Here is a 22408-nt window from a genome sequence, read left to right as displayed (position 1 = left end):
CAAGCCCCTGCCCATCTGCTAAGGAACCTGTGGAACTGGCCATGCACCCCCTCGACCAGGGTCTCTCTTCAGCCTGGGGGGATGAGACATGCCTGCCACCGCCTCAGACCTCGGCAGGGGTTGGTCTCCTCCTGCACTGCCTGCCTCTGGATGGCCCCTTTTGCCTCAGTGTCCCCAGTGGTGAAAGAGGCAGAGGTGGCCCAGTGTGTCTGGTCACCCCCTGGAAACTAAGAGCTACAGGAAGTGATGGGAAGCTGGCACAGCTGCCAAAGGGGGACCTGGGCGGACAGCAGGCTCCTTTGTTACAGGCATCAACCGAGGTCCCTCCCCTTCCCCCGAGGTCCTCGGAACTGGGCTTACGCCACCCTTTTCAAGGTCGCAGGCCCTGGTGCAGACAACCATTGGCTTCACACTCTACCAGGCCATGTCAAGACCCAGGAGTTGGGGGAGGAGGACTTCCCCAAGGTCACAGATAATAGTGAAGGCTGGCCATGGCCACTTGGATCAAGGGGTGGCGGGGCAGCCTCAGTTTACCCCACTCACGGCCACAGGTTTCACAAAACCCCTCTGTGACTCGGTGAGGTCAAGGTCATGGGCTGCAGCACCCTAGGCCAGCAGAGCATCAGGATGGGGAGGGGGCCGAGGGGGGACCGGGAAAGCCCTGTCAGGCATGGGGCGGAGTAGGGGGGGCTAGAAAACCGAGGCCCCTTCTGGCTCTACGAGGAGCCCTGGCCCCAGGAAGTGAGGCGGGCCTGGTCTTGAGTGGCTTGAGTGGCTTGAGTGACCATGTATTGGGGGGGGCAGAAGGGTCAAGTTCACCCCCTTCCTCTCCCTGCTCCCCACATTGGGTCCCAGGAGCTTTTGGACCAGAGGGAGACTTCAAGAGAGACCTAGGACGCGGGGCGGATGGACGCCGCCATCCCACCTCTTCCTAGGTGAGCCCCACACGCAGGCTGTTCCCGGGGGTGAGAGGAACTCCTGGGGGTGTGGCGAATTGGAAAGGGGGCGTGGCGAGGGCGTGGCGTGGAGGGCGTGGAGGGCGGTGGCGGCGGCGGCGGCGTGCGGGTGGCGGTGAGTGTACAGCGGCCAGGCTTATCCCGCACGGGTCACAGCGTCAGGCAGGTAAGGGTGGCAGAGGTGCGCGCCTGTCTGCTCTGCGTTCTCCTCTCTCTGGTGGGACTTTCGCCTCTGCGCCCCCTCGGGCCGTTGTGTCGCAGTCCCTCTACGGCTGGTCGGTCCCGGCGACGCGAGTTTGTCCCAAGATCCCCTCTGACCCTTCGGAGTTCAAGCTTCGTCCTCCCTGCCCTGTGGTCACCCGGCTCGGTCGGGTTTAGGGCAGCTCAGGGGCAGCCCTTTACCTTCCTGCCCGCACCCCCCCCCCCCCGCCCCCACTACCGGCCGGCACCGGAGTGCATCGCCCTGGGGCTTGGCCTGGGCCGCGGTGCAGGGTCTCGGTCTCACCTATCCTGAGAGACTGCTCGGAGGAGGGGACGCTGGCTGGTGTTGCCTGCGGTAAGAACCGCGTGGGCTCAAGCCTGGGAGTTGAACGGGAGCCCATGTTTGGGAAACTCCAGTGTCTGTGTGTGCCTGGGCAGGGAGAGGAGGGGAAGTTGTGGAGTACGTGACCCGAGTGGGAGTGGAACAGCCTCTAGGACAAGACGCTTGGATGCACGGAGGGGCAGAGCAGGGGTTCTGGGGGCGAGGGGAGAGGGAAGATGGTGGAGGGGTCCAAGCCCCCTCCCTTGGTCATCCCCTGCCTAGCTGTCTACCACTGGGCTTGCTGGTTCATCAGGGGGACTCCAGGGCAGCCCAGGAAAAATTCTCCACACTAAGCAGCACTTCCGTGCCTTTCTAGACCAGGAAATACCAGAATGGGTGCCTTGACAGGGTATGGCTGAGGGGTCAGAGGAGCCAGGCTTCGGAGTGGGCAGGGGAGGCCCCAGTGACCTTGCCTGAGAGGGACCCATTATGGCCAGAAGCCAGGAATGCAGGGGAAAGAGCAGGCCTCACTGCTGGCTAGACTGAGCCGGGACAGGCAGCTCACACACCTGGGCATGCCTAGACTGGCCAGCTCTGTGCTTACCCCACCCCTGGGGAGTGCTCAGGCTGCCTGGGGAGGTAGGAGTCAGCCCCGCCGGACCTTGCTGTGGGCCCTCAGGTGAGTTGCCCAACTTCTCGGAACTACCCAGCGCAGGTGAGCTTAGTGGGACTGGGAGCCAGAAGGCTACAGCCAGTGTTTCTGGGCTCTCCTGTTTCTTTCTGGGCCTCAGTTTCCCTGTATGTATGGCACATGCAGCCTGCCACCAAGGACCCTTAAATCTGGGTGGAGGGGGAGGGTAAGACAGCCATGGGAGTGGGGCTGGGTGAGAGAGGGGCGACTCCTGCTGGTCCCTCTCCTGTTAAAGGTCAGCACCTCCCCTCCTCTTCCCCTGCAGACACACAGACTTATATGTACTTCTGTGGGGCCTCACCCCTGCCTCACACCCTCCTCACCTCTGGGATGAAGCCCAAAGCTTGCTAACCTGGAAGCCACCGGTCCAGGCCCTCAGCCTCAACGGTAGCCTGCTCCCACCCACGTCTCACCAGCCACGCCTAACCTCCGGCCTTTCCTCTGGTCTGTGTGACTCAGTTTCCTAGGGTTAGAGACCCGTTTGGGGCCACAGACCGGGACAGGCCCCAGAGTAGTGTGTGCAAACCAGGTCTGTGAGGCTCATCCCAGGGGCTCAGGCAGCTCTGAGAGGCGAGGGAGGCTGAGGACTAGGTCCCCAAACCCAGAGCCACTTTCCCTCCCCCCGTTTATCCTTTTTGGGGAGGACTGAGTATTTGAGAAGCTCTGACCTAGTCAGACCCCCGTTTTGCAGAGGAGGTGACTGAGGGCCAGAGAGCAGCAGGGCCCAGATGAGAGAGGGCATGGCCAGGCTGAACAGCTGGGGAGGGGGCCCCGTGGGGGCTGGTGAGGTACGCCACAGCTGCAGGGTAGGGGAGCAGCTGCCAGCTGCAGAGAGGGGGCAGAGAGCTCTGAGTCCTGAGTGTGGCATTGGTGGGCGAGGCGGGCGGTGGGTTGCTGCCAGGCCCCAGGTGAGTGTGGGGTGCTGATGTTCAAGGCTCCCAGCAGTGAGGTGTTTACTGAGGGTCCCTGGCTCACCCTGATCTGGTCCCCAGTCCGTACCTCCCATCTGGGTTGCACCCTCCTTCCCCCACCTTTAGCCAGAGCCCTCACCTCTCAGCCTAGACCCCAGCTGCTTGCTTCCCAGCTGAGGGGGAGAAGGTCACTGCCCAAAGGGCCTTTCTATTCCTGCAGTTTCTGGAGATATGGGTGCGGGTCACATGGGCCTGGGCCGTATTTGCCGCACCCCTGACCCCTTGGCTGGGCTCTGCTGGCCTGCCTCAGCTGACCTGAAGCAACCTGCCTCCCTCCTTTGGGGATTGGGTGGGAGTTCTTGGGTCTGCTGCAGGGGCCTGCAGAGAGAGAAGGCTGCAGCTGGGCGTCCAGCCACTTCCTCTTCCTGCCCCTCCCCTCAAGGCCTCGCCCTCCTGAAGCAGCAGGAGCAGGAAAGGTGGGGCGGGAATGCCTGGCTCACGGCCCCCCACCTTGGCCGCAGTTCCCAGGCGCCTGCCCCACTCCGCCCCGGGACCAATGTCCTGGGAGTTGTAGGCTCCTTGGGGCTGGATGCAGAGGGATGGGACCCCTTTCCTCCTGCCCATCGCTGGCTGCCTGCATTGTGTCTCTTGCTCCATCCAGGTCAGCTAAGTCCAGCGCTTCAGAGTGTCAGCGCCAGGGAAGGGCAGAGCTGGGCAGATGACCTCCTTTGCCAGGTGAGGGCACCCAGGTCTGGTGAGAGGGCTGTGTGTACTGGGAGGCTGTGGCCTGGCTGTGGGGCTCAGTTTGAGCCCGGGCCCTGCACTGTCCCTCCCTCCAGTCGGGAGGCTGCATTCAGGTGGGTCACCAGTCAGGTGATCCCTGCCTGCTTGGAGAGTCCCTTATTCCAGGGCAGGAGGTCCAAAGGTTCGAGCCTACCTGCCTGCACCCATGTCTTGAGTAGAACCCAGCCAGCAGGGTTGGGCAGGTTGGGGGGCATGGTGAGTCGGGCCCCCACACACCCTGACCTCACCCCTCACTGCTTAGCACTTCTCTTCTGCAGCTGTCCCCACGTCTGACTGATACCACTCCCTTGCTCTGAGGACCTCCATGGCTCCTCTGTCAGCCACTCAGGGTGCTTTTGGTGGGCCACCTGCAGAGCCTGGGCCCTCTGCTCTCATGGTCCTCCACCTGCATGCCTTGTCCTCCTCTCTGCCTTTTAATTTCTTGCCCATCCCCCATGGCTCTGGCGGCACCCCCCAGCCCCCCAGACATCGCCTTGCTTACGTAGCCCTATTGGGGGACGGGGAGGCCTGGGCCACGGCCCAGAGAAAGGCTGGGCCGCTTGGACAGGGTGTCCTTGTTCCCAGAGACTTGGTGGAGAGAGGGCTCAGTCAGAGCCCCTCCAGAGCTGCTCTGAGCCCTGGAGCCAGGGTGGGTGATTGAGCCCCGGAGCAAACAGGCTGGGGGTGCTTTCCTGGCGGTTCTGAGTCCTGCCCCCCGCCCTCCTTCAGGCTGCCTGTGGCCAGGCCCAGGTGGAGGGTGGGCAGGGGGCAGTGGCCAGTCCAGAAACCTCTCTGAGGTGACCCAGCTTCACTGCTCCATTCTGATGGGAGGCGGTCACAGGCCTCGCTTCTGGCACATGCCCGAGAGGACAGGCCCTGAGCCTGCTCTGTGTTGCTGCAATCCGGGCTCATTCACAGGCCCTGAGGCCGGCCCCTGGCCATGTGCAACCCTGAGGAGTCCCTGCTGCAGGTGGAGGAGGTCTTCTTGGCCACCCTTGACCGAATCAACAGACAGGTCCTCGTGCCCCTGCTCGAGGACGGTGAGTCTCGGGTCTCCGAGGGGGAGGATGGGGGTGCAGGAATGGTCCCAGGGACCCGATTTTTACCTTGTTGGGCCCTCGGAGCTGCAGCTTCTGATGGCACTAGGGTCCTAGCCCCCAGTGGCTGGCTGTTCCTTTCTCTGAGGTCCCTGAGGGGCCAGGCTGTGAACCCCATCCCAGTCCAGACCTAGCTGTGCCCAGAGATGAAATTCTGAGTCTTCCGGGGCACAGGCCTGGATTCTCTGGCTGAGTTCTTATCTTGCTGACCCCCAGGGCAGGGCAGGAAGGCACGTGTTACCTCCAGTTTGGGTCTTACTTGTGAAGTGTCCTGGGGCAGGTGCCTCCCTCTGGGGTTGCGGGGGGGGGGGGGGCGGCACTCTGTCCTGCATCTGTGAGTGGCAGGGACTGCAGGGCCCCACAGACTCCACATTCTGGGTCCCAGGAAGCCGACTTGGGCCATTAATGAGCTGTGTGCCCCGAGGTCACTGGGGCTGTCCCTGTTCGGTAGGAGGTGGATAGCACTGTATTTATGCCTCAGGGTGCCGCCCACCACCCCAGCCTGCCCGCTCAAGGGGCACATGGGCTCCCAGTCTCGTCCCAGGGACCCCGGGGATGCAGGACCCTGGCTGCAGCTCCGGGCTGTGGGCTGCTGCTGGCCCCGAGGTGACCGCCTGGGGCCCGTGTGCCTTCTCTGGAAGGTGGGGCAGCCCCGCGCCCCTCACAGTGTGGTTGTGGCCCTGCCCCAGAGCCCTCGGAACCCCAGGGCAGAGAGTACCAGCGGCTCCTGCAGCAGCTGCAGAAGAGCTCCCAGCAGCTCAGGGAGGTGACGGAGAAGAGCCTGCACTCACTGCGGGAGCGGCTGTGCCACCCGGATGCTGTTGGCCTGGAGTCCGTGCTGCTGCTCTGCAGCGCCGAGCACGTCCTGCGGGTCCACGTGGAGTAAGACGGCGAGGAGGGCGGTCCGAGTGCCACCTGGCACCGGGCTCATGTGGGCAGAGGTTTGGGCTGAGCTGGGGGTGGGGTGCACCTGTGGGGGACCCATCTGGGCTTGACCTCTGTGGGCTTGGGCATCAGCCTGGTGTCGTGTGAGACGCCCCAGACCTGAGCCTTGGGGCCCAGTAGGAAGGAAGAGTCTGTGAGTTGGAACTGCCCCACTGGGTCAGGCAGGGCCGTGGGCACCTGGACCCTGAGCCAGGGCTGTGGCCACTCGATGAGTGGGATCTGGGTACCCAAGGAGGGCGAGGGCGGAGTCTGGAGTGGGGTGCTGGACCTGCAGGGTGCCCCCTGTGTTGCCCGCAGGTACATTGAGTCCTACACCAGCTGCATGGTGGTGCAGGCCTTTCAGAAGGCCACAAAGTGGAGGAGGTGAGCAGGGGAGGACCTCTGAGTGGGTAGGGTGTCTGGGAGGGCAGGGCTGGGGAGCCCCACCCCAGAGCCCTGTGTGTCATAGCCCTGCCGGTGACTCATCCTGGGCTCTCCTGGCTCTAAATTCCTCACTGATCCACCCCGGAAGAGGGAGGCAAACCTGCTGAGAGCACACTCCCCGAATTCACTAGCCAGGGGTGATCCTGGGGTGGGGAAGGGGGCAGTCCTGCTTGGGGTGGATGGTTGTAATCACTAGCCCATTGAAACCCTGAGATAGTGCCACTGAATCTCTAAGAGGGCCACTCAGGCTGTGCACTGACCTGCTAGGAGAGAGGTTTGGGCTCTGGCAGGGCAGGGAGGCGATGGTGCTGGGCGCAGGGATGGAGGAGGGGGAGTGACAGTGGCATGTGGCCCCCCCTCCACTCAGTGAGTACTGGCAGGTCCAGCGGAAGGCACTGCGGCCGCTCCTGTGGGGCATGAGCTCCGAGGGCTCGGTGGGCGCTGCGCTGGTCCAGGTCCTCCGCCAGCCTCTCACCTATCACGTGGCGCAGTATGTGGCCCTCCTACCGAGCCTGGTGGACACCATCGGGGATGTAAGTGGCTGGGCGCTGCTCACCAGGGGTGTCGCCTGTGGGAAAGCCAGGGCTGGGGAGACACAGGGCCTTGGCTCAGGATGCCTGCTGTCCTCAGGGATCCTGGTTTGAGAAGGACCTAGCTAGGCTTTAGGGACCTGGCTCTATTCTGGGAGGGTTTTTTAAAAAATATTTAATTTATTTATTTTTAGAGAGAGGAGCAGGAAGGGGAAAGAGTGGGAGAGAAACATCAATGTGTGGTTGCCTCTCACGTGTCCCCCACTGGGGACCTGGCCTGCAACCCAGGCATGGAACCGAACCCGTGACCCTTCGCTTCACAGGCCCGTGCTCAATCCACTGAGCTACACCAGCCAGGGCTATTCTGGGAGGTTTTAAGGGGCATGTATTTGCTCTGGGGTAGCTGAGGCTCTTGGCCCAGCCCTGGAGGAGCGGGCAGAGACCCAGGGAGCTGACGCGGAACCATGTACTGGGTGTGAGGGCCCAGGGTGCAGGCCCGGCTGGGGGTCCAGGGATGGTCCTGACTTTCAGTCAAGCACCTGCATCTTGGCTGCTCCCTGAATGGGGGCTGGTGGGGAGAAAAGGTGAACTTGGGCATAGACACTGAGCTGGGGCAGCCCTCACGGAGTAGGGGGTGGCTCTGATAAGCCCCCTGCCCTGGCTGCTCTGTCCCCTGCAGCACCACCCCGCCCGGGAGCTGGTGGTGCACACAGCCTCGCTCTTTGGGAACCTGCAGTCCTTCCTGAGGCAGGCACTGGACCAGGCTGAGGCCACGCAGACCCTTTGGCACAGGCTGAGCAGCCGGGCGAGGGTGAGTTCCATCGGGCAGGGCCCTGCTGGGTTGCTCGAGCTGCTTTCTGTGCTCCCTGGGCTGCAGCGTCCCCATCTGGAAGCGGCGTGGCAGCCAAACCAGGTGGCTGTGCAGTCCCTCCGTCTAGCCGTCTTCACCCGACTGCTGAGCACCTCCTGGGCCCTGAGCTGGCTGTGGGCAGGAGCAGTCGGCAGAACTGGCTCTGGCTCCTGGGATGTCACCACATGGTTGCATCCCCATGTCCCTGCCCACCATGGCACCTGCTGTCCCTGCAGGGGGGGACAGATCCCTGTGCCTTGAGAGGGTATGACAGGCTCTGGTGCCAGGGTGGAGAATCAGAACAGGTTGTGGCGGCAGGGGGGGGGGAGCATGGATAAGAATTGCCAGGGGGAGGTGGGCATTATGGAACCCCAGGTGAGAGCTGACAGGGGCTTGGGTGTGGCCGAGGCTCGAGGTGGGTGGAGGGAGGACACAGTGATGCTACCCTGTTGGGGTGGCTGGGAACAACCCCCAGACCCTGGGGCCCCAGCATCCATCAGTGTCCATCACTGACCTGGGGGCGTGTGTCAGGGGCAGAGGCAGGCAGTGGTGTGGCGGGCTGCATCCCGGACGGGTGCCTAAGTCCTGCCCTGCCCCCTCCCTCACCAGGATGCTCTTTGCACCCCTGCTCGCCGGCTCTTGCAAGACAGCCAGGGCATCCCTGTGACGGTCACCCCGCTGCGGGCAGAGTGCGTGCTGCTCTTTGATGACATCCTTGTCCTTCTGCAGGTTGGATGGGGCAGACCAGAGGTCTGGGGGTCACAGTGGGGGCCTGGGGTCTGGCTGAAAAAGGTGGGAAAGAGACAAGCAGGTGGGAGTGAGAGCTTGGGCTCATGGGGGAGGTGCCATGGCGGAGAGAGAGGGCCGGGTCGGGCAGCAGGTGGGTGTGATGCCGAAGGAGCCTGGGTGGTGTGGCAGGACCACCAGGGTCCCCGCAAATGTCTTCACCTCTGGTTCTCATCTGGAAAACGGTAACTGTGAGCAGGTGCTGGACAACTCAGTTCCCCTCCTCAGTTAGGAGAGGGACCACTGGTGGCAGGTCCTGGGTGGTCTGTGGAGGCTGAGGAGGGCTGGAGGATCCACCCAGGGCATGGGCAGGCTTCCAGAGAAGGCTCTCATGCAGTAGCAGGGCCTGGGCCCTTGATGTACAGAAGTCCGGGGGAGCCAGGCCCGGGCTTGGGATCGTGACATGGCCAGTAACCTGCCTGTGCTTTGTCCCTTTGAACTCATACTGCCCTTGTGACGGCCGCAGCACTGTCTTCCTTGCCCCTTGGAAGGTCAGTCTGGAACTCTCCTGCAGACAGGGGGAGGTGCCACTTGGCCCGCCCAAACCTGTGTGCCCTGAAGCCTGGTTTGGGGGCTTGCTCTGATTCGATCTGAGTTCCCCTCCACTCCTGATTCCACACTCTGTGCTCCAGGTAGACTGAAGAAGTTTGTCACTTACGTGTGCTGAGCCCTTCCCTGCCTCCGGACCTTTTCACCTCCCCTCGTCTCTATTGGACCCCCTCTTGTCCCTGGCCTGCGTCTGGTGCACCTTTCTCCCTCAGCCCTGGGCCTGGCACCTTCTCACCATCCTGTGGCAGCAGGGCAGGGGTCGGCTAGCCTGGGCTGGGTGGAAAATCTTCAGGGGAAGGGGCGTCCTGTCAGAGCAGGGGTGGCATTTCAGGTAGAAGGAACATCAGACGGAGGAGAGGGCGGGGCAAGTGCAAGAAGGTGTGAGCATGGAGTGGCCGAGAGGCGGTGGCATGGAGAGGGTGGGTGGGCAGGGCAGGGCATGTCAGCTGGGCGAGCTCTGTGGCCTCAGGTGGGGGGCTCAGCAGGGAGGCCTCCGTCCCCTGAGGCAGCAGGACCCCTAGAGAGGTTTCCAGCAGAGGCTGATGCCCTGGCTGTGTTTCCAGAAGAGCCCTCTGCTGGCCATGAGGGAGCAGGGCTGGGGGAGGCCAATCCCGGGCTTCCCCCGGCCTGGCTGAGCAGTCTAGGGGCACCTCGCCTGGGCCAGGCCAGGCCCGAAGGGTCCGTGAGTGTCTGGATTGTTTGGGCTCTGGACAACACTTGTGCCCTGTCTTCCTCTAGGGCCACAGCGTCCACACCTTCGATCTGAAGCTGGTATGGGTAGATCCTGAGCATGACGGGTGAGCCACCTCCTCCAGTGACACCCCAGGCCTTTCCTCCCTCATCCCGTGAAACCTGCCCGCACCCCGAGGCTTCGACCTGGGCCCTCAGCACCCTCCTGGACAGAACTGGGGCCTACTCGTCACTTCCGTCTGTCTAGGTGCACGTTCCACCTCCTCACACCTGAGGAAGAGTTCTTTTTTTCCTTCAAGAACCGCAAGGACCAGGCGAGTGTGGGTGAACTACGAATGGGGGGTGGGCCAAGGCAGTGAGGGAAGGGGGCAATCGGGGAGGGGAGGGCTGGAGTGTACCCCCCTGGGGGCACCACGGGGCTGCCAGGCCTCTGGGACCATGGTCAGGGAGAGCCAGAGAACCCGGGACCATGCGTCAGAGCGACACAGAGGCAGGTGTTTCTCTGTGGAGCCGGCACTGGGGCCTGTGGTGGTCCCTGCCTGGGGTTCCGTCCAGCCCGCCCCCCAGGCAGGCCCTGAGACTACCAACCAGGGGCTCAGACACGGACGGATGGAGGGTCCTGGGGAGCAGCGTGGAGCAGGTGGCGCTTCCTCCGAGTGACAGGGTGGGGCTGGAGATGGAGGGTGGAGGGGGTCATCTGGAGTCACCCCAGTAGGCTTCCTGGAGGGGTGTAGCTGTGACCTGCCCCGTGTTTCCCCTGTCCCATTAGGCGGTCTGGCTATGGAAGGTTACCCAGGCTGTGTGCCAGGCCCTCCGTGGGAAGAAAGACTTCCCGGTGCTGGGGGCAGGCCTGGAGCCCTCTGAGACCCCCACCTGCCGCTCCGTGGAGTACACCTTCCGGGCAGAGGGTCGGCTCTGCCAGGCCACCTACGAGGGCCAGTGGTGCCGGGGCCGGCCCCATGGCAAGTGAGTGACCAGGGCTCCCCCTGGGGGCAGGGGGCAGGCAGGACCCACAGTGGGCCTCCCGGCCTTAGAGCGTGAGCCAAAGGCTCTCATTACTGTGGTCACTTGGTCAATTCTGTGTGTCCCCCCAAATTTCTCTTTAGTTGTCTTGGGCAGGACCTGGCCTGTGGTGGGTGTGTGCCAGATAAACTGTCGTTGTTGTGACATAAGAGTGTGGGGCTGGTGCCCCACAGGCTATTCCCGGGGGACGGGAGGGTGGTCCTCATGTCTGCCTAGCACTGTGTGGCAGTGGAGGGGGTTTGCAGACATCCTGTCTTCGTTGGTCCTCGAAAGAATGCTCTGGGGGAGCCGTGGCTCCCACTTTATAGGTGAGGAAACAGGCCTGAGACTGGCATGACTTGCCCGAGGCCTTCAGGGCAGGGTATAGGGTGAGCCTGGCCCCACAGGCAGGCGGGCTTTTGGAGAACATGTGACCCCACCCTGTGCCGGCTGGGGAAACTGTCAGGCCTGGAAAGCAAAAGGGACTCGCCAGGGTTACGCTCGCAAGCATGTCTGTAGTTCTGATATCCCGATTCCTTGCTTTCAGAAAGGGCTTGAGGATGCTTAGGAACAAAAAGAAAGATAAGACAATGCCGTGCCAGAAGGGGAGAGGAGGGCAGTAGGAGCCCCAGTGATTAGCATTTGGCTTGGGCTTGAAGTTTAGCTCTGAGCTTCCTGTTGGTCGAGGGAAAAAGGGAGCCTGGCCCTGGCTGGTGTGGCTCAGTGGATTGAGCGCCGGCCTGCAAATCAAAGGGTCGCTGGTTGGATTCCCAGTCAGGGCACATGCCTGGGCTGCAGACCAGGTCCCCAGTTGGGGGCGCAAGAGAAGCAAAAACGCATCGATGTTTCTCTTCCTCTCTCCCTCCCTTCCTGTCTCTCTAAAAATAAATAAATAAATCATAAAAAAAAAAAGAAAAGGAAACCTGGATGTTTCCCGAGCTCTCCCTACAGGATGTGGTGACTGGGCCCCTCCAGGTTGCCAGGGCCATGTATCAGGGCAGAAGACTGAGAGCCCTTTGGGGTCCCAGAGCTCAGAGAAGAGGGCTGGTGGGACAGAGTCCAGCCTTAGGGGAGCCCCGGCCCCTGAGAGAGTCCGAACCAGATGCTGGTGGGGGGGTCCCCTGGGTGTAAAGATAGGTCTGGTGGGCCTGATGCCCGTGGACCTCACCTGTGTTCCAGGGGAACACTGAAGTGGCCGGACGGGCGGAATCACGTGGGCAGTTTCTGCCAGGGCCTGGAGCATGGGTAAGGCTGGGCCCGTGTGGAGGGTGTGTGGGCAGGAGAGTGGTTTTGCCCCTGCCGACATTCCCACCCTCGCTTTATCCTAATTCCCAAACCCGAGCAGGGACCTAGAGGCCATGTGATCCAGCTCCTATCTTTGTATGAAAGGGAAACCGAGGCCCTTCAGAGGGTGGGCCATGGAGGGGGTGGTCTGGGGCCAGAATGTGCTCCCAGGGCGCTTGGGGGAAGGTTGGAGGGGGCTGTCCTGAGAGGGGCGCTGGCAAAGAAGAGCTGGGTTGAGCACCTGTGAGTCTCTCCACCATTCGAGGAAGCCCCTGGAGGCAGGGACACTCCTGGGTCATCATGGAGGCCACTGCTGACTCACCTCCTGGCCACCCACATGGACAGCTTTGGCATCCGCCTGGTGCCCCAGGCCTCTGAGGACAAGTTTGACTGTTACAAGTGCCATTGGCAGGAAGGCAGCATGTGTGGCTATGGCATCTGTGAGTAAGTGACCCTTGGCCTGGTGGTGGGTGGGCTCCGGGTGCAGGCGCGTCCCCTGGGCCCAGCTCTGGGAGGCAGGGCCAGACGCTGGTGACCCTCCCCAGGCACGGCACTGACGAGGTGTACAAGGGCTACTTCCAGGAGGGCCTGCGGCACGGTTTCGGAGTCCTCGAGAGTGCTCCACAGCGCCCTCAGTCCTACAAGTACACGGGCCACTGGGAGAGGGGCCAGAGGAGCGGCTATGGCATCCAAGATGACAGTGACAGGTGAGCACCCCACGGCCACCCCCAGGATCGGTGGAGGGGGCCAGAGAAGACCCTCACAGAACAAACAGCCTCGAAGCACAGGCTCCCTGTGGGCATGACTCCATTCTGTTTGTCCCCCTGAGCCTGTTTGTCCCCCTCGGTCGTCTCTGGGCTCAGGAAGCGCCTCCAGCCCCCCCTCGTGCTGTCTGAGAGGAGTGTCCGGCCCCTGATCTGGGTCCATCCTAGGGCCCCAGCCCTCCTGGGCTCTCTGGGCTGTGAGACGAGCTCGGGCTCCTGGCCTGGCGATGGAGGCTTTGCCGGCTCCTTTGACCTCATTCCTGCCAGGACACCCGTGCGCCCCTCCAGCCTTCCAGACCACTGAACGACCCCGCCTCTCTGTTGGACACTCCTGCCTCCACGGCTTTGCAGGGTGTGAATGGCACCCCCACTCCCTCTGTCCTTCCTGCCACCTCCCCTAGGAAGCCTGCCAAGATGTTCTCCCCCAGGCACGCGCCCTCCCTCCTCCATCCTCTGGGGGGGGGGGTCCTGTCTTCACCTGCCTCTTGTCTGAGTTGAGTAGTTTCAGGTGATGTCATTGATCCTTGTCTGTGCTCCCGCCCCCTGTCACACACACACAACAGCAGAGCACACAGAAGGGGCATGGGGACAATTCTGACTCAACTCTGGCCACTTGCCCTCCTGCCCAGGGGCGAGCGCTACATCGGCATGTGGCGGGCTGACCAGCGCCATGGCCCGGGGGTCATGGTCACCCAGGCAGGAGCCTGCTACCAGGGGAACTTCCGGGCGGACAAGATGGTGGTGAGTGGGGTCACCTGCACGTGTCCCGAGCCACCCTGCCCCTACATGCAGGCTGGACTCTGGAGCCCGCCCCTTTAGGGACTCCGAAGCTGAGCTGGGCCAGCCAGGGGCAGATGAGGCGGGAAGCTGGATTCCTAAGTGCTGGACAGAGCCAGAACCTGGGCAGCAGTCCCGTTCTGCTGCCCACCTACCCTGGCCTTGGCTGAGTCACCGCCCCTCCCAGCCTCAGCTTCGCCATCCGCAGCTCAGGCTAACTACCGCTGGCTCTCCCACCTGTGGTCTTTACTGGTGGGAAAGACTCAGCAAAATAGTGGGAACGAGGCGAGGTGTGCAGAGGCGGAGACGCAGCAGCCTGCACGGCCTGCGTGTGTGTGGACCCTGACTGGAGGCCCAGCGCTGATCTCAGCCTCCCAACTCCACCTCTGGGGACCGCCCCATAGCTCTGCGGGTCATGTCATTGTCCCTCGTGTAGGAATGACAAATGTGAGACTCAGAGAAGTCAGAGAACCTGCCCGCTGTCACATACTAGTGAGGGGCGGAGCTGAGACTCCAACCCAGCCAGGTCTCCTGAGCCCAGGCACCCGGCCCTCAGCTCCTGCCCCGCCAGCACCCTGCTGGAGTCTGTCGCTGCTGTTGTGGCCTGTTTGTCTGTACTGCACTTTGTTCTGGGAGGGGTTGAAAGAGGAAGAAAAGATAAGGGTGGGCATGTAAAATAGATTCAGAAATAAGTGGAACAGAGATTGTATCCTGTTTGGCTCTGAGCTTCCTGCCAGCCAGTGCAGCAAGGACATCTGATCTGCCCCACTGTCCCCTCCCAAAGTGTGACAGGGCAGTGGGGGTGCTTTAGCAGAAGCACAGTGCTTCCAGAGCCATAGGAGCCAAGGGAGGGCTTCTGAGAGAGGCCCCTGGAGGGGAGGGGCCAGGGCCCCAGGGTGCTGTTCAGGGTAACCAGGGATGAGGTCCTCGGGGCGCATGCTCAGTGCACAGCAGGCCAAGGACTGGCGTGCCACCTCGCACAGTCCTGGGAGATGGGATGGGGCCCAGAACCCTGTTCCCCATGAATCAGCACCCGCCTCTCCTCTCCCACTGCCCCCTCCTCCCTCCCCCATGTCTCCTGGCCCTTCAGAACCCACTTCTCTTCCCGGCTCCCTTCCCTAGGGCCCAGGGGTCCTCCTCTCTGAAGACGACACCTTGTACGAGGGCACCTTCACCAGGGACCTGATTTTCCTGGGGAAGGTGAGGGCCAACCCCACTCCCTGCCCAGGCCAAGACTGGCATCTGTAACCTGCCCCAGGGGCCCTCCCTCTGCAGAGGTGTGGTTTGATCCTGGTGGGAGTAGAGATAGTGGGGATGGGCTTGTTTTGGGCATAGCGGGTACTGTTGGTCTCCTGGCTGTCTCCCCATAGGCCCCCTAGTTGAGGCTCCACCCCCATCGTCAATGCCTTGGGCGGGTGCCCGCAGCGACTATCTTTCCTGCCTGGGCTGACCCAGCAGAAGGCAGTGGAGTCCCTGATGGGGCCTTCAGACATGTGGGGGCTGTTCTGGTTCTGTTACAACTGGCGTTTGTTGGGTGGGGACCAGGAGTGCTGGGAATGGGGCAGCCCCGGGCAACAAAGAATTGTCCCTCCCTGGGGCCAGTGGCGCCCCTGCCTACCTCTGGACGTGCCCGCCGCAGCTCCACAGCAGTGGTTCTCCCACTCTGGGCTGTGAGTCCCTTAATCTCCATTTTTGTCCCTGACTCCTTCCTCAGAGATGGTCCCTTGGGAGACAGGTGCAGCTCTTGCTGGGGGAGCTCCCTCAGGGTTGAGGAGATTAAATGGGAGGAGGGAAGGCCACCCACCAGTTCTGAGTTTCTCACCCAGGTTGGGAAGGCATGAGACCTGCCTCGATTGGATAGAAGGGCACCTGGACAGACAGACATCCCCATGCCCCTCTCTCGGCTTCTAGGGCAAGGTCACCTTCCCCAACGGCTTCACCCTGGATGGCTCCTTTGGCAGTGGGGCCGGGAGTGGACTGCACACGCAGGGCCTGCTGGACACGGCTGCCCTCCCGCCCGACCCAAGCAACACCTGCAAGAGGTGAGAGCCTCGTGGTCTGGCTGGGGCTTCCGGAGCCTGATGGGGCATCTTTGTGTGTGTTTGCACCCCGAGGACTCGGGTCTCATCAGAGGGGATTTTCGATAGAGGCTCTTGGAATCGAGGGCCACGTGACAATGCCACATGCCACAAATTGGGGAAAAATATTCCAAGTAGGCTTTGCTTAGACCCTCTGTTTTTCCTTGGAAGGGTACGAGACAGCTTAAAAAACAAAACAAATAAAAATAAAATAGGAAATAAAAATGTGAGTTGAGCTTAAAAAAAGGGAGGTGCAGATTGGCCTTCTAATGGTCGTGATTGATCATTAGTCTAGCCCTGAGTTCCCTGGCAGGCAAGGTGAGGAAGGAAACTTGCTGAGTGGAAGAGAAAGACCTGGTGTTGCAGTGATGAGGGCATCTCTGTGGGTGGGGCTTCTAACGGGGCATAGAACCTGCTGGCACATCAGGCGTGGGGAAGGGTGCCGGTGACCTCCTGACCCATGGTCCCTGCGCACTGCTGCTCCCGACAGTAGTCGCTGAGTGTGGTGGCACACCTCTGGGGCGGGGCCCAGCGCGGTGGGGTGCAGGAGGGGAAATCTGTGAGTGTCACAGGGGAGGGCAGTGCTCCACTGGACACACAGAGCCAGACCCCCAGGCCTGCTGGCCAAGATGGGGTCAAGCTTAGCAAGGCACTAGGTGGGGTGGGAGGGACGGCAGGGTTTCAAGGCTGGGGAATTCTGGGCTTCTGGGCAGTGGCCTCTTAGGCCAAAACCGCACTCTCTGGGCTGTGCTTCCTGCTCTCCAGATCTTTCTGTCACCTTCCCAGGGCTCTGTGCGGCCCTTTCTTTACTCTCCGCCAAAGGGTGGATTCTGTCTGTCCCTTCCCGTCCGCTCCTTTCTCTTCCTGGAGTGTCGGAGGTACTCCCACTTATACCCCCAATCCATCCACCCTTCCTGGGCCCTGACTCTGGGACATGCAGGCTACCCCCCATCTCTCCTGGGGCCTGGGCAGGGTCCTGCCCCCCACAGTTCCATTTCTACCCCCTACCCACCACTGCCTCCATCACAGGCAGCTGGGCCTGGGCTCCTTCCCTGTGGAGAGCCGCTGGCAGGGTGTCTATGGCCCCTTCCGGGACTTCGTGTGCGCTGGCTGCCCTGGGGACCTGAAGGAGGCTCTGCTGGGCTTCCACGTGCAAAGCTCGAGGGAGCTGCGAAAGTCACAGGAGTATCTGTGCCGTGAGAGGTGAGGCCCAGGGCTGCGTGTGCCTGTGTGCCCACGAGGTCACCCAGAAGGCTTCCTGGAGGGGGTGGACCTGGGCTCAGGTGTGGCTGAGAGATGTGTGCATGCTGCCTCAGGACCCCCCTGGATGACAGTGCAGGCAGAATGGAAGACATCTTGGAGGAGGTGCTGCGGTACCATGAGCCTGAGGCCCTGCAGCAGTACCTCACGAAGGTGAGGGCCCTGGGGCGGGGCCCGTGGGGGTCCTCCTCACTGCCCCTGCTGCTGACCTAGGGGATAGGCCCTGGGCCCCTTCTCCTCAGGGGGCTGTGGGTTCCCATGTATGAAGTGGGAGTAGTCTCGAGGGCCTTGTCTGGGCCCGCCAGTCTCCAGCCCCTGCCCCGAGCATCACCCCTTCGTTGCCTACACGCCGGCCAGGCTCTGAGCAGCTCGCTGCACCCCCTGGGAATGTTGCTGCGGACGCTGATGCTGACCTTCCAGGCCACGTACGCAGGCATCGGGGCCAACAAGCACCTGCAGGGGCTGGCCCAGGAGGAGGTGAAGCAGCACGCCCGGGAGCTCTGGGCTGCCTACAGGTGAGCTTGGGGAACAGCCACGCATGAGCCGCCACTGCCCTGAGACCCCGGGCAGTGGGCTCTGCCCTTTCCCAGCATTGTCTCTCCCCGGAGCCCTGGGCGGGAATGGTGCTTCTCCCAAGCAGAAGGTGGGTTGGTCCGCGTGCAGCTGGGGAGCAGAGGGTGGGGAGATGGTGGCACGGCCCAACCTGGCCCTGAGCAGACCCCTGACGCCAAGGGAACTTTAACCCCACCACAGGCTCAGCCTGACCCTGGACGAAGGCTGCATTTCTAGTCCCAGCCAAGCTGTGCCCTGTCAGCCATTACACAGAGGGCTGGGGCCCTGCCTGCCCTCTGCTGCTGGGCTCTCGTCTCCCTGGCTGCGCCCTGCTGCTCAGGCCCCACAGTTCAAGGGGGTGGGGCCACCTCCCCTTGGTGACTGACATCTAGGGCGCTATTTCTGTGAGAGGTGGCAGCCACACTGTCCCTTCCTCATTGGCTTCCAGGGGTCTGCTGCAGGTTGCTTTACAGCGGAAGGGCCAGGCTCCGGAGGAGGAGGAAGACACAGAAACAAGGTGGCTGCCCCTGGCCCCGAGGGGTCTACAGGGGCCTCCCCATCCACCCGGGGCATCTCAGCTCCCTGGGCCTCCGTCAGGGAAGGGGAACCTCTGGGGAAGTGCTGGGAGTTGAGGCTGTTGGCCTAGCTTTGTCTTTTGAGCATTTAAGGATCAGAATGATCCTTGACCTCTGCTCTAGGGGTGCAGGCGGGAGGGGAACAGTGTATCATGTGTCTCTTTGGTTGGAATGTGTTCGCACAGCCTCATCTCTGCAGTGCGCAGAGGTGAGCCTGGCAGGGGCTTATATTGGTCATTGACTCTCCTCGAGTCCCCCAAGATCAAGCCTGCATAGTTGCCTTCAGGTTCTAGGCCTAGACACGCTGTCAGGGTGTCTAGGGCCTGGAATCCGGAGATCAGAGAGACCTTGCTGTCATTGTGTTGCGGGAAGCCTGAGGAGGGGCTTAGCCATTAGGGAGAACTTCCACCCCTGAGCCCAGGAAGCGCAGAAAATGAGGACACACGATTGGACTGCCCTGAGAGGGCTTCCCTGCCAGGCCCTTGTCCATTCGGGGCCCTGGTTTTGCTTTAAGTCCCACCGGGATCAAAATCCTGCCCCACGTGCCATGTGGGGTCTCCAAGTCAAATGAGACAATGAGGTGGCTATGAGTGTCCAATAACTGTGCTGTGACCGAGAACAGGCTTGAGAGGGTTTTCTTGGGAGCAGAGGAGGCAGGGACACCGCTGTGGGGCAGGGTGGGCTCTTTGGGGGGCAGCTCAAGTAGTGCTCACCGCCCCCAGCCCGCCTCCCTGCGGACCCTAGCCTGTCCTGGTTGCTGTCTTTCAGGGACCTGCAGGCGCATGGACTGGTGCTGCCTCTCATACTGCCCAGCTTCTACTCGGAGCTCTTCACTCTCTACCTGCTTCTTCATGAGAGAGAGGACAGTCTCTATAGCCAGGGCATCACCAACCTGAGCCTGTTTTCTGACACCAAGCTTCTGGAGTTCTTGGCTGTGCAGAAGTAAGCCTTCCCCCCACACCACATTCACCAGGGCTCTGTAGTGGAGGATAAAAACTCAGCTCAAGTTGTCTTTAGCGAACAAAAGAGGAGGGGATTAATTGACCATGTACTCATGAAGTTCTAGGGTAATGCTGGTGTCTGCATTCAGGTGTGGCTGGATCTAGGTGCTCAACTATATGATAAAGGGAAGCAACTTTCCCTCTGTTGGTCTGTCTCTAGCTCCCCCTCATAATGACAAGCGTGGTACCAGCCACTCAAGGTCTATATTCTCCCAGCTCAGGGCCCCCCTGTCTCCACAGGGAGCTGGTGTCTCCTTCCCAGCAGCGCCAGCAGAGCCCTGAAGTCCCTCCCTGGCTTGGGTTTAAGTGCACCCTGACTGCTGGCTGTGGCCCAGACTGGCCAGGCCTGCCTTGGTATCTACCACTGGGGCTGGGCCAGGGTCACCTGTTCCTGGTTCTTGGACTGGCAGTGGAGGAGGGGAGAGCCTCAGGGGGAAACTGAGACCTGTTCCAGGGGCAGGTCAGGCCCCCCTTCTGCGCTCAGTCACCACAGTAGTGTTTCTCCTCAGCGTCCCTCTAATCCATTAATACTACGGGTGACATGGACACTCTGCTCCCACAGCTGGCCTTTGTCCCTCAGTGATGGTGCCTCCCACCTGCCCCCCAGCACCCGTTTGCCCTCCCATTGTGATGACTGTTCCCTGCATTTGCCCTGTCACTGGCCTAGAGATCTGGTGGCCAATGGCTTCCCAGGCGTCTTTCCTTGGCCGCCGAGTTTCCTTCATATTTTCGGGCCAGATGGGGTCTACCTTCTCCAGCAATCCCTCTCGGCCCCCCTTGGCCTTGGGCTCCATGCACGCACCCTGGGGTGCTGTTGTGGACCCATTTCCTGCACTCAGCCGTTTTGGGGGGCGTGGTGGCACAAGGGATTTGCCCTCTGACCTCAGACCCTGTTCCTTCCTCTTGGCAAGGCTTCCTGTCTCATTATTTAAATTTCAGGCACCTGTGGCCCCTCAAGGACCTCACGCTGACAACCAATCAGGTGAGAGGGTGGGCTCTTTCCTTGCCCCAGGGAGGGGGAAGCCTGAGCCCTAGGCTGGACCTCCGGATTTGCTCAAGCTTCTATGTTGCCTGTCAGGGGCTGCAGAGGACCGGGGAGGGGTGGTGGTGCATGAAGGGGGAGACGCCAGGCTTCCCGAGAGTGTAGCCAGTGGCCCGAGGTGACCGGGCTTGAACAAGGGCCCCACTCGTTTACTGGCTCTGCCTCCCTGGGCCTGATGTTTGGTCTCTGTGCCTCAGTTTCCTCATCTGTGAAAGAACCCCTGCTGCAGGGCGAGCACTCCTCACAGGAGGGTTGTGTCGGGGGGCTGGCCCTGCCCAGGCGCTGCCGCACCAGCAGCCTCAGTGGCCCCTGGGGGGCTGACAAGAAAGCAGGTTCTCAGACCCACCCCAGACCTCCTTAGGCAGAGACCTGAGGGCAGCTGGGAACTGGTGTCTCACCCCATTCTTGGGTTCGAGAGCCGTTGACACTGGCAGTCAGACCTGGGGGCACCCAGTGACCCTTGGTCGTTACAACTCTTCTGTGTCCATTTTGATTCTCCTAGCCTCCTGCCCTACTTTACAGTTGCATAAATTGAGGCCTGCAATTCAGCTGTGACTTGCCCTGGGACACTCCATTCTCTGGGCAGGGCTGAGCTGAGGCCACTGATGGGGACGGGGTGGGCGGTGAAGGAGGAGGACGTGACAGAGCTGGGGGGACTGTGGCCTCACCCGCCTGCCCCACCTGCCACACAGAGACACTCCCTGGTCAAGGACAAGTGCTTCCTGTCAGCGACTGAGTGTCTGCAGAAGATGATGTGAGTCTGCGCCCTGGGCGGGGTGGGGTGGGAGGGGCAGGAGAGTTGGGGCCCCCAGCCGTTGGGACTGAACCTGGGTGAGGGTGAGGGCATTGATGTGAGCCAGCGCCCCACTGCAGCACGACGGTGGACCCCCGGGAGAAGCTGGAGGTGCTGGAGAGGACGTACGGGGAGATCGAGGCCACCGTGTCTCGGGTGCTCGGCCGGGAGCACAAGCTGCCCATGGATGAACTGCTGCCCCTGCTCATCTATGTGGTGTCGCGGGCTCGGTGAGCTGCAGCTGGTCGGGGGGCTGGAGCCGTGCCTGCCTGGCCCCCTCCCCACAGACAGTGCTTTCCGTAGTGCAGGTGGGGATGCTGAGGCCCAGAGAGGGGGGCGCCCAGGCTCCCACCCAGGGTCCTGTGTGTGTCAGAAGCAGAGTGGGGACCTAGCCACAGATGTCCAGCCTCCCAAGCCAGGGCTCCTTCCCCCACTGCTCGGTGCCTCGCCCTGAGGGCCCCACTCTCCTCTCACGGGGGCGCCTGTTCTCCAGCATCCAGCACCTGGGAGCCGAGATCCACCTGATCCGTGACATGATGGACCCTGTCCACACGGGGGGCCTCTACGACTTCCTGCTCACGGCCCTGGAGGTGAGGGACAGAAATGTCCAGGCCACCGGGGCAGATGCCTTCTCCGCCCCAGCCACCGTGGTGGGGATGAGCTCACTCACGTTCACAACGTGTGTGCCTCCACGGGCCCGGTTCCCACCGAGCCCTGGTCCTGCCCATGTCAAAGGAGCTGGAGGACAGCCTCAGTGCCTGCCAGTCCTGGGGCTGGGGCCACAGGGCCCCGAGCGTGTTCCTGCTCCTGAGCCCAGTGGGAGAGGGGAAGCCCTGTTTATTGCCTTGCGACGGTGGTGAGAGCTCAGTTGTAGTGGTCCAGGCTGGGCAGTGGGCTCTCTCTGGTGTCAGGCCCGAAAGCCTGTGCAGGTGGCGGGGAGCGGGCAGGGCGGTGGCATCAGCCTCGCCTCTCTCCCTCCAGTCCTGCTACGAGCACCTCCAGAGTGACGACATGCATCGACTGTCCAGCCGCTGGAACTCCAGGGAGCCCTGGTAGCTCGGCTTCTCCGGGACAAACCGTGGAGCCGAGAGGGGCTGCCATGGACTTCCCGTGCAGCATGTGTGGCCCAGCCTGGCCCTCCTGGCCCAACAGCCCAGGCAGGATGGGCCCTCGAAGGCAGCTCTCAGAGGAGTTGAGTTTCTTGCAGGGAGATGCTGCAGCAGACCCGACTGGGATGAGGGTGAGGGGTGGCAGGTATGGCCTCAGAGCTGGTGGTTTCCCTTTCCCTGCCACTAGACCAGTCTCGGATGACCTTGACCTGCAATAGCTCATGGGCTGGGGGAGGGGAGCCACTGGCTTCCCGTTGCGGGATCCTGGTTCCCACATGACCGACCCTCAGTGTGGCAGTGTGTAAAATGGGCTTGGCAGGATAAAGGATCTCTCACCCATCTTGCTGGAGTCCTGGAAGTCCTTCTGGGCTGTCACTGAAATTCTTGAGTCGCTGTCGGTGTCTTTCCCCATTTTCCCATTCCTGCTCAGAGGCTCC

At 62.1% G+C, this 22408-nt stretch overlaps 1 protein-coding gene across 1 annotated transcript; it reads left to right on the top strand.

Moving 5' to 3' along the window:
* The first annotated feature begins 1067 nt into the window (after window positions 1-1067).
* ALS2CL (ALS2 C-terminal like) lies at window positions 1068-22085 on the top strand. The gene is made up of 28 exons (XM_037030531.1): window positions 1068-1122; window positions 3743-3816; window positions 4783-4904; window positions 5651-5843; window positions 6204-6269; window positions 6697-6862; window positions 7539-7670; window positions 8319-8438; window positions 9783-9841; window positions 9982-10054; window positions 10504-10700; window positions 11916-11981; window positions 12366-12464; window positions 12566-12727; window positions 13414-13525; window positions 14684-14761; window positions 15473-15603; window positions 16669-16842; window positions 16956-17052; window positions 17257-17414; window positions 17900-17968; window positions 18795-18968; window positions 19967-20009; window positions 20762-20823; window positions 20943-21092; window positions 21356-21452; window positions 21844-21962; window positions 22004-22085. The coding sequence occupies exons 3-27, from the start codon at window positions 4805-4807 to the stop codon at window positions 21916-21918; spliced, it is 2853 nt and encodes a 950-aa protein (XP_036886426.1). The 5' UTR covers window positions 1068-1122; window positions 3743-3816; window positions 4783-4804; the 3' UTR covers window positions 21919-21962; window positions 22004-22085.
* Window positions 22086-22408: the final 323 nt, after the last annotated feature.

This window comes from Sturnira hondurensis, unplaced genomic scaffold (assembly GCF_014824575.4).
Source record: "Sturnira hondurensis isolate 20B ecotype Veracruz unplaced genomic scaffold, ASM1482457v3 Scaffold0020787, whole genome shotgun sequence".
Taxonomy (NCBI): domain Eukaryota; kingdom Metazoa; phylum Chordata; class Mammalia; order Chiroptera; family Phyllostomidae; genus Sturnira; species Sturnira hondurensis.
The sequence above is the reverse complement of the archived record's forward strand: the minus strand, read 5'-3'. Positions and strand labels throughout refer to the sequence as shown.

Coding starts and splice junctions, on each gene's coding strand:
- ALS2CL (XM_037030531.1), top strand. CDS start 4,805: ATGTGCAACCCTGAGGAGTCCCTGCTGCAGGTGGAGGAGGTCTTCTTG. Junction 5,844..6,203: donor GTCCTGCGGGTCCACGTGGA/GTAAGACGGCGA, acceptor TGTTGCCCGCAG/GTACATTGAGTCCTACACCA. Junction 17,969..18,794: donor GAGGAAGACACAGAAACAAG/GTGGCTGCCCCT, acceptor GCTGTCTTTCAG/GGACCTGCAGGCGCATGGAC.